At 36.1% G+C, this 18,149-nt stretch overlaps 1 protein-coding gene across 2 annotated transcripts in view; it reads right to left on the bottom strand.

The window, feature by feature from the left end:
- Positions 1–18,149, bottom strand: part of PPP2R3B (protein phosphatase 2 regulatory subunit B''beta) — a 53,941-nt gene that overhangs the window by 1,632 nt on the left and 34,160 nt on the right. For both annotated transcript variants that reach the window (XM_052773691.1, XM_052773692.1), the window contains exons 4-12: positions 17,873–17,975; positions 17,071–17,145; positions 12,927–13,013; positions 12,352–12,508; positions 10,435–10,483; positions 9,056–9,145; positions 8,152–8,327; positions 4,622–4,740; positions 4,431–4,537 (exon numbers count right to left, since the gene is read on the bottom strand). In XM_052773691.1, coding sequence (XP_052629651.1) covers positions 4,431–4,537; positions 4,622–4,740; positions 8,152–8,327; positions 9,056–9,145; positions 10,435–10,483; positions 12,352–12,508; positions 12,927–13,013; positions 17,071–17,145; positions 17,873–17,975 — 963 coding nt within the window. The remainder of the gene's footprint in view (positions 1–4,430; positions 4,538–4,621; positions 4,741–8,151; positions 8,328–9,055; positions 9,146–10,434; positions 10,484–12,351; positions 12,509–12,926; positions 13,014–17,070; positions 17,146–17,872; positions 17,976–18,149) is intronic.

Here is an 18,149-nt window from a genome sequence, read left to right as displayed (position 1 = left end):
TGCACATGAGCACAAGTGATAGCAACCATGTATTTAAAGCAGATGCTAGAAAGCAAAAGCCAATTGTTTAACCAGAAATTACTGATAACCACCTGCTGCTGATGAAAATGAACAGATGGATAATGAAATGTAATGTTTAACTAACTAAAGTCAGTGAAGGCTGATATTTAAAAAAGATCAGCTTCAGCACTGTTTAGGTGGGATCAATCTATAATTGATAGCTGTTTAAAAAAAAATTAAATCTTTGTGGAGATTTATGATGTCAGATTAAAGAATTGACCACTTCCTGGGCTAGGTTGACTCAGGTTCACACACATCTTCCCAAGTGCTACCGAATCTCATCTCAGCACGTGATTAATTCCATCTACTTAACAAGGCTAGGCAAAGAACAAGCTTTAGGTAGTGCAATATCTGTTCTTCAAATGTGACTATAACGGCATTATGTGGTGATTAGGAGACATAGGGCAAAGAAGAGTTAAATACTAAGAATCCACTCTGAACACTAAAATAGAGTAGCATTAAGAGTAGAGGTGGGAGGAAGAACAACATTTTCAATTGTGAATGCAATTCTGGTGAAACACTTCATAGATAAACTAGTAAGCCAGCTTCACCATCATTTTCAGTAAAAGAAATCTCTAACAAAATAAAGATGCTTTGATAACTTCAGGTAAAGATTAAGCAGCAAGTTCCTGATTTTCTTTCCTTTTTTTTATTATTACATCCTTCCCATGGGTACTACAGTCTCAGTTATGTGAGCATCAGTCAGTGCTTAGGCGCTGAACAGAATAGCTTGACTTTCTCCCACCAGTTCACCACTGATGTGAGCAGGACACAAAAGTCATCCTAAGAGTTGCTTTAGTGAGTTACACATTTGAAAACAAGGATTTGGAAGAAAGATTCATATTCTACCATAACAACAGTTTCAGCTCACACACCTATTTATAGTCTTCCACACCATTAATTCCATCCTTTTGAGGAGGATTTTTTTTTTCTTTTTTAAACAGAAACATCTTGAATGCACCTTTTGGATTGTTTATTGCATAGTGATACAGAGCAGCTTTTCCAGTCAGTAAAGATGGCAGCATGAGAATATCTCAGATACTATTTGTAGGTTCCATCCATCCTATACTCAGAAGATTGTTATTCAAACATTATTGGGCCAAATTAAAATCCTACTCTCTTCCAATGCTTTGGTGGCCTCATGGAATATCACTTTTACTCCTTTCCAAGATATTTAAGGAAATTTAGAAACACTGTGTATATGATACTTGAAACACTTTGTAATTTGTCAAAGTGGTAGTTAATGGAGGCAATGAGCATTACAATCTGTACTCCAAGGAAACAAAGCAGCAAACTTCAGGAACACTTGGATAAAAGCTGTGTGGAGGGCCAACAGTTAAGCTATGGCCTATGCATCAAACCCAGCTAGGGTTACAGAAAGTAATTAAATAAAATGCATGATTTTTTGGGCTCTGCTTCCATGGGATGCAGTATTTTTCTTTAATTGTCAGTTTTTTTCCTATAAGATCTATGACTAATCTGCTAATGCCAGAAGCAGAGGCAACCTACAACCAAAGAGTCACTTGAGTTTACAAACACCAGGTTCAAAAGAAATGAGAAACTGGATGTTTTAGCATCGTACATCTTCTCTCCTCCATATCCCAGTGTACTCCACTACATTATTCTTACAGTAACACACTGGTTTTCCTTAAGGAATGTATTTACACAGTGAAGGTACATTTTTTCAAGTTTTAGGGTTATTAGGACTCTGCTTTACATACCATAAGTTCTACAATATTCTCTGTATTACTTAAGCTGTAATTGCATGGACATACAAAGAAGACTACGCCTATAGCACAGAGAGAAACTTCATGGAAATACCTGAAAAACTAACTGTTCAAGACCTATTAGCAGTTTACTGAAAAGTGAGAATTTAAGGTAAATTTCAAAATATAATACCAAAGTTTAACTTGAGAAACATTTTGTATTTTAGTTTCTATTTTGTCCACTTTCTGTGTAAAGCCATGGAACCACGGTTTCAGGTAAACCTTGAATACATTTTTTGTGGAAAAGAACAGAAGTGATCTGACCCCAAGAATACTGGCTGTGAATTTTGCAGCTTTTATCTTCTCCAAGAGCAGATATCCAGGGGCTGGGATGGGTGGGAGTGGGAAATACATAAAAATAAAATAATCTAGTGTAAACAATAATCAGAGATGCTCCTAGCTCAGAGAAACAGCTGCAGTCAACAAGCTCATAACTGAATCAGAATAAAAGCACCTTGAGGCTCTTACTCTATATCCTGTTTGTACTTGTGAGTGAAATTGTGCCTAAACGTTATCTTAGAACTTTACAAAATTATACTTGTCTACAACAGCCTGGCAATTTCAAGCCCGTAATCAGAGGTGCGGAGTAACCTGACTTTCTGACATGCAGGTCCCTTACTACTAATGTCAAAAGGATATTTTGCCTCCAATGAGTTTCAGTTGCCAGTGATACTGCATGTAGCATCAGGACAGAATGCTAGAGGACCAGTTGAAATCCTTCCTTGACAATCTAGCTAAAGGATTAGCTTTTACAGACCACATGGTATACTTCTGAACCCTCAGTGTATCTCAACTGACAGAAGAACTGGTTTCTCAGAGTATTCCACAGCAAAGCTGTAAGAGGCTTTAAGAGCTGTAAGACAGAATAAATAGGATCCTAATAGAATCCAGGAAATCTGCATTTAACCATCAACTCTCAGGTGACCTTGAGACAAATTTAGTCAAAAACCATCTGAATTTTGTAACTTTGTATCTGAAAATGGGCAAAATGGGCTTACCACTCAGATTCTAGAAAGTCACAACAGCAGCAGAATCTTAAAACAAGAAGGTGGAGACACACAACTACTATGGTAGAAGTAAACAAACAGGCCAGCAGAAGAAAGAGAAAATAAGGCTAAACAACAAAAGGTGTAAGACATTTGAGGAAGTGGTTCTAGTTAAGATTTAGATGTTCAGATTCAACAGTACCTTGTCTCCTAAACGCCATTCATTCCTGTCAAGCCTCGGCTCTCAGGCTGACCTGCTGATGCACTGATTTACTGTGTTATATTAAAGGGGCCCCTCTGACAGACACCGAGATGATGGCAGACACTGCAGGGGCCAGTCTGATCCTCTCAGGAGCAGTCTAAGTCCACCAGTAACTTTTTAAAATTTTGACTCTTGATGGTTTAAACATGTTAATTTTATAAGGGTATTCTAAAACAGAGGGCCAAAACTCTGAATCCTTCACTGGTTTATAAGAATCCCACTAGTTTTGTCAGCTGAGTTAAAAATAAGTAACGTCTGTCAGCCAGTAACTATAGAAACTGTTCTGTCCTCTGATCCATCAAATTTAAGCTATTATACTCAGCCTTACAGTGTGTCAAACAACTGTCAAAAATGTACATACCTATTCTGTACCTTCCCCAAACTTAGCCCATGACATTAAGAGATTAAAGGAGATAAAAAAACATTGAAGGTTTAGTATTGCCTAGCTCACAGCACAACAAAGCTTCAGTTATTTTTTGGCTTGTTAATTCTGTAATATTTATAAATTCTAGCAGAGGATTCCATGACGGGTTAAGAGTATGATCCCCCTTAATGCTGAAGAGCCTGGGTAGTGATAACAATTCTCTCCCTCCCCTCTCGCTTCCTTCATATGCTTTCTTTAATAAAGTTTCTTGAAATCAATGTGTTAAGAGGATTTTACTTTCTCGGGATTTAAAGCACTCTCTTAAATATCAAGCTAGTCATTCTCTAAACACTTGGCAAGAATCAAATATTTTAAAATGGAATATTGATGCAGGAAATGCAGGAAAATGTGTTTTCTCTAGATGGGTCAATCAACTTAAGGCCTAAACCAAGTTAAATTTATACTTGTTTTCCTTATCTTTTTAAATAACGAAAACAATTAATGGCAAATTCAGGAGTTTGGATTCCAAAAGGTTCTGGAAGCTACACAGCAAAAGTAAAGGAGTGATTTTGAAACAGCAAGATTTATCATCTTATTTACTCTTGGAGGACTGTGGAAAAAATACGTCTGAGCTGATATAATTGAGTTCAGAAGTGAGATTTTGTGTCCTCCCCCCCCGCAAAGCTCTTCATTCATTTAACAACAAGCTGCAAAAATTAACGTTGTATTTTGTTTAGAGCTGAAGCTTTTTCAAATCTTATTCCCTCCCAAAATTTGAAGTGGGAGCTTTTCTTTGATGAAATGAATGTAATCACAAACTGTCAAGGAAGGTTTAATTTGAGATACAAGAAAGGTTCTTCCTCCCTCACTGAGCACATGGCTAAACATGACAAACAGCAACACTCTACAAAAATCGCATCAAGGATGATAGCAATGGTGAGGCTCTACATTAGTAGAGAGGATTCGTACCAACCCTCCTGCTACATTCTTACCCGTCATTCCACTGGTCACTTGCTGCCTCTTCTGCTACCAAGATATCATACTCTTCAGCAGCATACTTCTCCCAGTCAGAGACCTCTTGGCTTTCACCTTCACCATCCTAAACAATCACATTACAAGTTATACAAAACCATATTAATTATTAAGCCCATAGCTAAAAAGACTTTGAAAGCTTCATACTCACCCGCAACATAGAAAACTGATCCTTCTGTTCATGGTCAAGGTATTTTTCAATGTTGAAAAAAGTATCAAAAAACACATTTGTCAACTTACATCGCTTTAAATCATGCAGAGTAATTTTTCCTGTAAAGAAGATTACAAGATAAGATATTTAAAGCTGAAGTTATCCTTTCTCCAAAGAGGAGGAATGTTATACAAAAGTTAAGTCATCATTATGCTCAAGAACATTTGTCACTCATGCTCAACACAACGGGAGAAAGCACATAGATGAAATACACACCTAGAAATGTGTCCTTCAAAGTGGACAAAACTTTCAGATGTTTCAGATTTGTTACTTGCTTTAACTGTCATCCTACCATACTTCAATGTGTTGGAGTGAGATGCAGTCTATGTCACTTAGCTATTAAGAACTATTTAAGATAATTGTCCAGGCTTCCTCAAGAGACAGAAGTCTCCAGTGAGCTAGCCATTCCTTCCCAAGAAGTGCTTAGGTAGCAGGTAGGAATATCCTCTGGCAGTGGCCATTTCTCTTCCCTGACTTGAAAAGAAAAAACGTATGACAGAGATGACTGTATGTGACTATGCTTCATACAGATGAATTTTTCATAGAGACTAGTTTGCCACACTTGTCCAGCCTGATCAATATTTACTGCTTGAGAGGAAAGCTAAATGCTCAGAGGTGTTTTGTTTGTTTGGTTCTTTATAAAGTGATACTTTAAAGACTCAAATAAATGGATCCGTTAAGTGTTAGAGGTATTTGTAAGGTTGCTCAGAAATGTTACCTTATTTCAAAGCTGAATATTGAGCTTCTGCAGAAAGACTGAAAAATACCAGATATACAGGGAAAGACAGATGGCTATCCTTAAAACTCCCCGTCACTGATTCACCTGAAATATGGCCAATCTTCTGTTGTCAATTGAAGAGGGGCTAACTGCAGATGTTATGGAAGAGTTCAATAAAAGCCAGATTTAGAACAATATTTCCTCAGCATACTGTCCCAGCCTCTAACAAAGTATAACTCAAGGACATCAGAGGAAAGCAAAACCTGAATCCCATTTGGAAATGGTTGCCACACTTGTGTCTGTTGCCATCTGAAGTGCCTTAGTGTATTCTGCCTGGCTTATAGCTGATGCTCCAGAATGACACAAATCCCTCATGGCACCTGTGTCATATCTGTCAGACCCACACAGATGTCTGATGTATTGGGCCATCTCAAGTGGCAGCAACTCTCCACAACCAAGCAAATAATTTGAGTCCCAGTTATATAAGCTCCCAATTTAAGTTAGACACCTATATTTGGTTCGTTGATTTGCTCTCCAGTTTCCATTTATTGCAATGGGAGCTTAGACACCTAACACTCATGTAGATGCCTACCATTGCCTCTCAAAGACCAACAAAAAAAAGAATGAGATAATTCAGGTCTCCACAAATTAAAGAATCTGCTTTTCAGTACACAGAACATCCTGTAGCAAACTGTATCACAGTTTAGCCAGAACTGTATGAAAGTACCTTCTTTTGTTTCAAATCTACCAAGTGAAATGCCATTTTATGCTGCTAGTTTTTGTATTGGGAAAACAACAGAAGAATTTTTTCTTAATCCACCTTTTAAACATCACTCAGGTTTTATAAAAAACATCAACCCTTCACAATTGCCTTTCATTTTTGTTGCCCTAAATAACTCTCATCTTGGTTGTGTTTTACAGCCTCCTTTTATCATCTTCATGATACAGAACAGATATATCAATCTTGTTTCATTTGAAATGCAGAACAGAAACATTGCTGAAAACATACATTATGCTTCTGAAAAGCAGACAAGACTGGAAGGGAGCCCCTGAGTTCAGGAGGCTATTGTAGGAAACCATATAACATAAATGTGTTCCTCAGAGCTTGCTTCACTTCATCTTAAATGCTTCCCACCGCCCCATGCATTATACAGTGTTGGTCTAAGATTTCATTCCACTGATACCTAGGATTGAGCTTCCAGCCAAAACAAACCTAGTACTCCTTTTTCATTTACATTTTTTTTTCTGCCTTTAGAAATGTGTTTTCAGCTAGCAAATCCATTTTAACTTGGTTTAAATAAGAATATGAAGCTTTAAGTTCTAGTTTTGAGTTATTTCAATTCCCTTAGCATGCAAAAAAAAAATCATGTCTCAATAAAAGACAACTGCCTTTTTAAAAGAAAATTAAGTTTCTTGTAATTTAAGTATTCTTAATACTAGAAAGAAGGCGGGCAATAAGCAAGACTATTATTCGTCGATTCTCTAACCGTAACTGTATATACAGTAAACAGAACCACCCTCTTACACACTCAACTAAAGTGACACTTCACATTCAAGTAGGAAAAACTCAGTGCTTCATCTAGAAGCGTCTAAATGTGAAACACTAGAACAACATTACATTTTCTAAACAAAAGCATTAATAAGATGGCCAACAATTTTCTTTTACCATACAAAATAGCAAACATTAGTATATGCAATACAGGTTGCTACTCCTATCAAACCCTTCAAAAGCAAATAGGCAAGTTCTAACTTTATTGCAATGCAGAGTCTGTACAGTAATAGCAACCAGACTGTATTCCAAATCCTTTTACACACTGAAATTCACATTAAAAAGTATAGCCATAATAAGGGTTATTAGTGCTAACTGTGGTCAGGTGTTGAGACATTAAGTTTAGATACAGGTTGACCTCACTTGTGTTGATTTCAACAAATCCCTGAAGACTAATCCATCAGGGCTACAACAGTTTTATCAACTTATGAGACAAATATCAGAAACAGCACAGAGGTAAGAGGCCATGAACATGCAAGATATCACTCTTGAACATCACAGTAATATGTTTACCAAGGCATGCAAAAATTTTTTTAGTTTTGAGCAGCACAGAAGGGCAAATATGAAGTGAGCATCATGCTGACTTCATAATTTTTTTCCAGGTATAAAATATAAACTGAAGTTTCATCAGCTAAAGACCATACACGTCAAACGCAGGAGAGTAGAATGCAGGTCTGTGAAGCTTCAAATGAATGTAGAAAATAGCCAAAAACTAAGAACAGGTTAGTATTCAGTTATTTTTAAGTCCCTTGACATGAATTTCTTAAGGGCAGCTTAGGCTTCTAACCTAAAATAAGCCACTACTGAGCTACAGAGACAAACACTGTTTAGAAACTGTTTCCTCTGAAATCTCAATTAAATGAGTACTGGAACAGGTAAGAGGGAAGTGAACAGCACAGTCAAGAGCTTTTTTTGAGAGCATCACCTCAGCCAGACAGTGACAAGATTTCATTTAAGACTAAACATGGCTACAAGCCCAAATTAAAAGCCTCCAAGGAATTTTAAAGCAGCATATTAAATTTTAGTATGAAAATGAATGCCTGCCTGCAGTTGGCAGACCATTCGATTATTAAGTTCTAACAGACTTTAGAGAAAAAACAACCTAAAGGCATATTCTTTGTATGACAAACTGAGTGCTCTTAAGGGTACACTAACTCCTAATCCAGAGAAACAGAAGTTACAGATGGAAAAAGATTTTATTACCTTCATATTGTGGCTTCACGAGATCTAGCATCTGGCACAAACAGTCTTCAAATGGCAAAGGTTCTATGGCCATGTTGTCTAATTTTTGGCACTGTTCTTCATAAAAATACTCCAATTCATACATAGACAAAGCACCATCCCCATCAAGATCCATACAGCGAAACCAGTATTCAATGCTGAAATTCAGTAATTAATAGCAAAGAACTGTTTACACAAACTTATTACAGAATTTCAGGAATTTGTTGCCTGTTTTAAAGGCTACGCTACTTACAGATGCAAAACTAGACTTAAAAGACTACATTCCATAATACCATAGAAAGTCATTAAACACCACCTATTGTGATAAGAGTTTCTAGTATTTGCCATGCCATCCATTATTGCATTTGAAAACACACTTGTTAATTGAGTGGGTGAAGGAGGAGAGGACTAAAACATGTGGTTTTACATAAAAACTCAAGGGAGCCAATGAAAAATTGAACTGTGCATCAAAACCCAAGTTCTTTTTTTCATATTGAACAAGCCAGTGACATGTCACACAATAGATTTCTTATCAATATCCTACAGCTAATGCTAGCTGTATAGTTTCCCGAAGTCACTAGCATCATGAAACAACTGCAGTTTCCTTTATCTATGACCTTGTCTGTAAGTAGGCCACACATAACATATGGAACGATGACATTTATCCTCTTAGAAGTCATTAAAATAGACCTGTACAGCAGCAACAACAGGAGACACTGATAAATAAGAATGATGCAATGAACGGCGCCAAGTTTTCCACTCATGCTTTTATAGTTTAGCTTCTTCCATCAGAGTTCCAGCTGAGCATCAGTGGTCCCTAATTTAAGGACTGGAAAAACCAAGAAAGTCAGTCTCTATTTCTGTTAAAACATAAATTCATTCTTACCTAGTTGGTGTCTTCTTGTCCTCTTCAGATATCAAAAACCAGACAAAATCAGCGTAGCTAATTTTCCCATCTTTTTGTGCTCTTCTACCTCTTGAAGGCCAATGAGGAAAAAGATAAAAAATTTATTTTAAAACACCTAGTTTTTACTAACCAAAATTAAGGATTATTTCCCTTGGTGCTATTAACTGTTTATTTACTTCTAAATGATGCAGTGTTCATAAGGTGACTTGTCACAGACTACTTTGATCATTCAGGATAAGGAGCCTGTGTGCTCTGTTGTTTCTACTGCAGTGGGTAAAGAGGAAGGGAGCAGCTGGAAGAGGAAGGTAGCACTCTGTCCAGAAGGACCTACAGCTTTCCTTCCTGGGCAGCAATACCACTGCTTAATTGTTAAGAGAAGAGTTATCTCAATTTTTAAAATCTATTATATACACATACACATGCTTTTTAGAATTTCTATTCAGGTAGAAGTGATAAGAACTTAAAGCTGTACAGAACTCCACTAGCTAAAAGCATTGGAATGGAAATATGAAGATAAAAGGGAACAAAAAACATTCAGGAAGTTAGTGTTCGTGGCAAGAATGTAATTGTCTGTTTCTACTCTCATACCACGGAATACAGCATGCAAATACATTCCGAAGACACATGGTCAACCTGTCTAGCAAGAAGTCAGGTAGGCAGTTCCTAGACATATTACATTTCATTCCTAAAATTCATTTTTTTTGCTGTTTTTTCCTCAAGATGTCTAGAAAAATACAGCATATGTTTTGTCTTGCCCAAAAAAACTCACATAAAGGAGTACGCTCTAGACATATGCCTGCCAAGTGTCATTTCACTCATTTCAGCTTTTGTTATTTCTGTTTATGAGTCACTTTCTAGCTTCAGATACAGTGCTAGCAAAATGTTTCAAAAATGAGTAAAATGCCATAAATATACAAGAGGAAGTCAATCCCGGTGGGAAAAATGAAGAATGACTGTCAAAAATATGAATTAACTCAACTGGAGGCATTTTTGTAAATTTGTTGATGTAATAAGCATTGATTTTGCAAGTAGTACTGAAAAGCCCAATTCCCTTTGAAAATTTTACAGGTTTAGGGATGGAAAAACAACAAACATTTCTTCCCTTCCTCTTTCCCATCCCTGCTAAACCATACAATATCCAATAGCAAGTGTTCATATGGGTAAAGAAAGGAGAGTAAAGAACTTGGGACTGAGCCAAAGGTTCCAAGAGCACTCTAGTACTACTAGAGTTTAAACTACAATACTAAATCTTGAAATTCACTGCTCCATTTCAAGAGGAAGGCATTTTTTCTAGGAGTGTCACACAATTTAACAAGCAAATATTAAATCGGATTTAGATCAGCATACAAAATAAGTACCTTGTTACTGCTCCTGAGAAGATCCGTTCTATCATCCTATTTGAAATTGCTGTGAAAAAATGTTTAAAATAGTGTCAATTAGATACAAGTTATTTTTGCTTTGTATTGTCTAGTTGAAGAGTTTACTGGAACCCTCATATATACACATCTGTGAGAAAGATCGAGTGTAGTGCTCATTAATCCCTTTGAGTCCTCTTGGAGCTAGAACCAACCAGCTTTGAATTCGGGCTTGATACAGGAATAGTAGTGTAATAAAAGTAAAAAAATTGACTGATTAATAAGACAGCATTTACCAGTTCTTTAAGAAGTAAATCATGTTTTCAAGTGCCATTACATTTTATATGACCTTGGCAAAGAGCCAAAATAGAACTGGCACATTCATACATAATGAGCATACCTAACTGATTCTGACATGGGTCTATTTTTGACATGGTTCTGATCCATGCTTCTATTTTGAAACCATTTCAGGGATTTTAGAGGCATGTCTTAATGAAGCACTGCCTCTGTAAAGGATATACAATTTATCCTGAAGAACTGTGGATGGTACTCAAAGTAGCACTTGATACTATTCTCACAGAAGGAGAACTGCTTCTCATTATTCTAGCTCTGAAATATTTTTTCAGCATTGTAGAAATACTGGTAATTAAAGCAGGTGGTTAACCATTCAAATAGTTCATCTGTTTTATGTACTTATGGTGATGCTATCACTGTATTATTCTAGTAAGGACACTAGTCCCTACTTAATATTTGTCCCCAGAATTGTAGGCCAGCCAATTTGTTTCAGACATAGGTGCTGCTGCTGCTTCTTATCTACTTTTGAAACACTGAAGTTGTTCAACCTTCTCAACAACAGCTACATAGTTTAATATTTTCTTACTACATATAAGTGTTTGATCTAGCCTAATTTTAGACCAGTGACAGTATGAAAGGAAGGGTTTGATGAAACCAGATTATCTAACTCTGACATGCAAAAAATACACATTAAAGACTAAAGGTGGGTTATCATATCCATTTTATACTCTTATTTAGTCTAATTCTCATTAAGCTGCAGCCGTTAAGCTTTAACCAATATTCCATTTTTTAAAGGATGCAAAACTAAATTGCAAGTGGCATCATATCAGTTCTACTTCCTTTCTATAGTGTACAAACTCAGTAGAGCAATGACTCAAATGAAAGAAGCTTTCCTTCCAGAGTGTCCTAAAGTGTAGTGAGACTTCAGAGCCAAGTTTTCAGAAGCAATCGGAATTGTGTTTATTCTTTTTAACGTGGGATAATATTCCGTAATCACTTTATGCTTATGTAAGCTTTCCAGTCCTGAAGTGAATACTTTTAAGATGACAATGGACACAAAGCATCCAAAAAACCCCAACAGTTCCATACAAGCTACAAGAATATTTAAAATAGGTACAAGTGTGCAAGACTACAGAATCAGTCATTGTATACTGTGAATGCAGAAAATGTAAGGTGGCTAAGTAGTATTAAAACAAAATGTACTGCAGCTGAGTTAGTGAAACTTTAAAATAAGCGAAGTACCTGAACGTATGTTTGCCTTGTTCTACTCTTTCCATACTTTGCCATAAGAGCCATTACTTGAATAATATCAGTAAAATTGATTGTTTCCAAGATAATAACCAAAACTGCCAAATGCAGCCATTTCTAATATACCAAGACTTAAATGATTTTTTCCTCTACTTCTTTGCCAAGATCAGAATTCAAATTCAAAATTTTCCTCAAATTTGGTATTACTAGAAACAAAGCAGCATCAGAGATGACTTATCCTGCTTTATTTCACTGAGTCCATAGGATCAGCTATACTAACAGACTCATGAACACTGGCCTTGGCAGTTAACCACTTCCTCAGTTGAAAGTTTACAGGTCATTTAATACATGTAAGCAAAGGTGCTTTGTTTGTCATACCATGATCATTATGTCGAGCTAAATCCTTCCGATCAATATAGAGGTCATGGTCTGTATCCAGCTCCCAAAATTTGCAATAGATAACATAAAAATGTTCATATGAGAAGTACTCTGTCAGCTGGTTAATATCAGCTTCCTCTTCCAATAATGCCACATTCTATTATCAGAAGGATAAATAGAACACATTAAAGAATTTGTAAGACATTTTTTGAATTATCTGAATTCTCATAACCAAGTTAATATCTAATGCTATTTCAGTGGAACAATTTTTATCTTCAGAGACAGTGCACACCATGCTGCCTGACAGCAAAGACAGAACACACAAGGTAGAAAACTAGCGTGTCCACAGAAGAATGAGATCAGCTAGACTTCTGTAAAACACTTATGCATATATACAGCTCTAGACAAAGGATGACATTTAAACATATTCGCATATGAGAATTAATGCAACTGAGCCTTCACTAGTTTTTGGAAAAGGAAGAAATGCTACTTATGTTACTCCCTTAAGCATTTAGTTAATGCAGTTTTTAAACTTGCAGAAACATCTGCCTTGAAAAATTGTAGATATTATGTACCTGCAAAAAGTTGCTTTTCCTGAGCTCGTTACAAGTTATTTTCCCAGACCAGGACCTATTTACTGTATAAAATATTCTCTGTATAACCTGCAAGAAACAGAAAATGGAAAGGTGATCTTAGGCATGCTAACTAAATACCCTCCCAAATATTTGTCAAAGATAAGTCTTAGCTCAGATGCATTACAGAACTCTGTCTTTCCCCTATTTCTATTCTCCTTACTTAGCAGGTTGATGCTTCTCTTAAATGTCATATTACCAAGCCAATTCTAAATCTATATCTAAACTCATCTTGATAAGTCTTATTTCAGTGCTGCAGTACCCATATCTCACACCGTAAAGTTGCAGAATACTTGTATGCTATCCAGAATATGTCTATTGGCAATTTCACTACCTCCCAGTCTTCCAGATCTACAGGATATCATCTAATAAACCTATTAATATATCTCATTACTTCAGATTTAAAGACCTATATTTACTATAAGAATATTTTACTTCATAAATGAAGTTATAGAAATAGAATTGGGACTGTTTAAGGATCAGAGTACAGGGGGGTGTTGCTACCTCTGAAGTCTGCAAATACAACAAATCAACATTCGACAGAAATACTTCCTGCAGGTGCTGAGAGAATACATTTTTCCCCCATGTAATTTTATTCTATTTAAAGTTACTTGAAAAAACCCCCGTTAATAGTATTAAAAGAAATACATAAATGTTTTCTCACTGAAGAACAAAACGATCTATGCAAGAAAGATGACTAGCTCTTGTGCCATGACTGCTATTGGAACCAGAAACAAATCCATTCAGTTGAGTATCCAACACTTTTGTTTAAATCAGTTGTACATGTACATTATTTTGGTAAACTCATGCATTCAGCATAATTTGCTTAGTTTTAGTTTAAAAACATAAGACTTTAAAGTATGTTTTTTCTGTTTCTTAACTGAATTCAGTATTCACCTGAATTAGTTTGACTTAAGTCAACCAGATATACATTTCAAGTCAAGTCATTTACCACTAACAAAAGCAGACAAAAAAAAATCTAAACATATTATGAACTATAACTGCTCAACTAGAGATTGATTATACCTGCTAATTAGCAAGACTAAATATGGCAAGTGTAGCATTTCATCTGCAACACAGTAGTTACTAGCTAAAAAAACCCCATCTCTTTAGGAACCCTTTTCCCCCAAACAAAACCTCTTCCCAACTAAAGACTTCATTATTTACATTTTTATCACTTCACACTAATTCTAGTAAATCAATAGTTTAAACAAACCAAACCAATCATTTCTAAATTACAAACAGAAGAGTAATTTATTCATAAAGTTTTAAAATAAAGCTTAAACTGTAGCATGCAGCAAGCTCTACAGCTCTTACTTTGAATAAGAACAGCTGGTTCAATAAATCCAGAAAGGAGAATAGACTAGCCTACTTCTGAAACTTAATTAGCTTAATTCTAATTGCGAGTTTAGGGAAGGCCTATTTTTGGCTTATACTACAAAGCAATTTTTTCTAAAAAGGTTTTGCCTTAGCTTTGCAACTTAATCCATCTGCATGTCATTATCTCATCTGTTATACATTTAACTGGTCTAAAAATAAAAACAAAATTGAATGTTTGCTAAAGACAACTGGGAACAGACTTAAAAATGGTTTTCTAAAGTGAATCGAAGCAGAGTATAAGCAAATTGTCAGAGACTTGCCTTCTTTACTATGCTGCACAGTGTTTTGTCAGAAGGGAGAGGAAATGGGGCAATACAAAGATTACAACTTCAAGAATTCATAGATCAGATTATATATATATATGACATACTTGCAAATGAAATGTAGTACCTCATTTGTCAGGGCAAAAGTTTAATATATTTCAGCTTTATCTTCTAAATATGTACTGAACCTTACCACTAGTCTGACCAACCAACCAACCTATCTGTACTACAGCCTAGCAGACAGAACTGATTGCTTCCATGTTTGAACACCACTCACAAGACACTTGCTTCACTAAAGAGATGTATGTAATGTATGTATGCATATATACATATGTATATACAAACACAGGAGAAGAACGGATCATTTAATTTAATAGCACGAACAGATGTTAAATCTTAACTGCAGTGCTTAGAAAATCCTTTAGTTAAAGCTTCATGTAGCAAGGTAAAACTAACTGAATACAGGTACAAAATGCCTTATTTCATCTTGGAGAAAATCATCTACAATTATTAGTAATAACTTGCAGGACAGAATTTTAGAAGACTGCATTGGGCAACAGTTATTCCATCCTAAAATAGGACAAGAAAGGGCAGAGTGTCCTCCTGCCATTTCTTGATCTGCAGAATAGTATTCCAAATATTGTTGCTATATTCACAGCAATACTAGTTTATTTTGGGGATTTTTGATTGAACAATGACGTCTGTTGAAGACTACACTAAATTTTGTGTCCTGGTTTTGGCTGGGATAGAGTTAATTTTCTTCTTAGTAGCTGATATAGTGTTGTGTTTTGGATTCAATATGAGAATAATGTTGATAACACACCGATGTTTTCAGTTGTTACCAAGTCGTGTTTAGACTAAGTCAAGGATTTTTCAGCTTCTCATGCCCAGCCGTGAAGAAGGCTGGAGGGGCACGAGAAGTTGGGAGGGGACACAGCCGGGACAGCTGACCCAAACTGGCCAAAGGGGTATCCCATACCACAGGACGTCATGATCAGCAGGTAAAGCTGGGGGAAGAAGGAAGGGGGGACGTTCGGAGTGATGGCGTTTGTCTTCCCAAGTCACCGTTAGGCGTGCTGGAGCCCTGCTTTCCTGCAGATGGGTGAACACCTGCCTGCCCAGGGGAAGTGGGGAATGAATTCCGTGTTTTGCTTTGCTTGCATGCGCAGCTTTTACTTTCCCTGTTAAACTGTCTTTATCTTAGTCCACGAGTTTTCTCACTTTTACCCTTCCGATTCTCTCCCCCATCCCAGCCACGGGGAGTGAGCGAGCAGCTGCGTGGGGCTGAGGGTTAAATCATGACGTTTTGTTAGTAAAGTACTGCCAGCACTAATTTATTCAATATTGCTAGACTCAGGCCTACTCAAATAAGCTGTTCCTCCAAAGAAAAGTAACTGGAAACGGCAGGACCTTTTCCCTCCTATGGTCCTTCAGGACAGGCAGCAAGCTTTCACAATTTTAAGCAGAGCAGGCTTTGATACAACCCAGAATCCATTAAAAGAAAACTACTCAGAGGCAGAACATTTTCTTCAGTCACACCTGACAAGAAAGTTCTGGGAGCTCATGTAATCGTTATAACAAGAAGCAAAACCTAATGCAGCAGGACATACTTGATAGGCTGGCAAGTCTCTATAAGAAAGATACAAGGAACCAAAACTAAACGCTTTCAAAAAAGCTTCCATAGTTGTGGTCTGGGTCAAACTATAAGCTGGATAAAAGATGATCAACTCTGCATGTTTTTTGTTGGAGAATATTCATTAAGCTATTTTTCACATGCACAAAGAAAGTGAACTGAATGTCATTTTGAAGAGTTTTAATCTTTTGAGACTTCAGTGGAATCGGCTGTCTAGTCTACAGTTGAGAAAATTTAATGTCACTGATTTTTCCCTTGGGTACAGAAAGAATACTTCAGTCGCATAACCCTAGGAAGACAGAAATGGAACTTTTCATGTATAAAACCTGCTTAGAAAGAAAAATCCCCAGAGAGGAAAGTAGCAAGCAGCTTCAATATTATCATTATTTTACTTAATACTGAACATAATCATGTTAATATAGACCTTTCATTCAGAATTCCATTTAATTAATCCCAGAGTAAGGTCAGGATTCTAATGAGTACAGTCTATAGTCACAATGGAGTGTTTAAGATAAGTCTGCTGTTCATTTAAAGGTCATTAACTTATCCTACACTATTACAATTCAGTGTTTCTCTTACTAGTATTAAGTTCAGCAATTTCTTATAAATGTTAAGAAAAACTATGATGCTTAAGAAATTGAGTCTTTCTTAATGAGATTTCTAGTTATGTAGAAATGAAGACTGACAGCATACTCAACTTTTCTCAAGAGACAAAGGTGCTTATGCAGATTGACTAATCTTAATAATTTTGATTTTCCTACTTAACTTCCTAGTTAACAAAAAATAGCTTTTCCAAATACAAATCACTTACTGTGGTAATGTACCGAGAATGAAATTCAGATGCTTCCTTTAAAAATGATAGGCCAGGATGACTATTCACCACATCCTACAAAAAAAAAAAAGGAATAACAATATCCCAAACAGTAATTATTAGTGACTATATAAAACAATTAGCATAGAATAGCACATCTGCTTCCTTAACCAAACCAGTTCAAATTAACTACCACAATCATTAATAATTTCATTTACAACACGCTTTGTGTAAATAACACTGCTGACTTTTAAAAAATAAAATTATCTTTTAAAGCAGCCAGATAAACAAAAGCTTTCCTATGTTTTAGATGGGCCGAAGATTTTGAACACTGCTGACCGTTGTAGCTTGTAATTCTGTGACTATGATTCAGTAAAAGCCAATTTAGGTTTTATTAATTCATTAGTAAAGGTGTTGTTTGCTGTTCTTTGAGAGAAGCTGTATTAAATCTTGAATTCATATGCCATTTTTCCTTTGCCCTCCAAAGGCCCTCCTTGACTTAAGTTCAACTGCCTTTCTAAACCATAAGGATTCTCTGATACATGTGCTATTCCTGCAAGCAATTTTAAATCCATGCATCTTACTGTAGCTCTTACGAAAGACCTCACCTTATACAAAATGATTAACTGTAAAAGAAGTCCCTCACTAGCATCTCAGTGGACCATACAAAGTGAGTTACACTGAATATTATCAATGAATTTTAATTAAGACCATGAAAAAGTATGTTTAGCTCAAACAATTCATGGCTTTGCCAGCTCATCATTTTGTTGTGTTTCCAGAACTAGTTTCAGTTGCAATTTACTTGTAAAAAAGGAATGAAGTCTTCTTGCACCAAGTAGTTGCATCCAGGGTTCATTAGAAGATGAACAAACTTTGCAGCATCATCATAGCAGGTCTGAAGTATTCTGAAATGTAAATATTTCCATTTAATACTCTACACAGAAAATTGCCCATGCTACCTCATACAGGTATCCTAGAGCAAGGCCTATGAAACTGTAACCACAACATTTAATTCAAAAGCTAATTACAAATTTCAAAGTACATTCCAAGTAAACTTATCAAAGCAGTACTGGTCTCAT

The sequence above is a fragment of the Harpia harpyja genome, chromosome 22, assembly GCF_026419915.1.
Source record: "Harpia harpyja isolate bHarHar1 chromosome 22, bHarHar1 primary haplotype, whole genome shotgun sequence".
Taxonomy (NCBI): domain Eukaryota; kingdom Metazoa; phylum Chordata; class Aves; order Accipitriformes; family Accipitridae; genus Harpia; species Harpia harpyja.
Note: the sequence above shows the minus strand (reverse complement) of the source record. Positions and strands in the feature narration are given on the sequence as shown.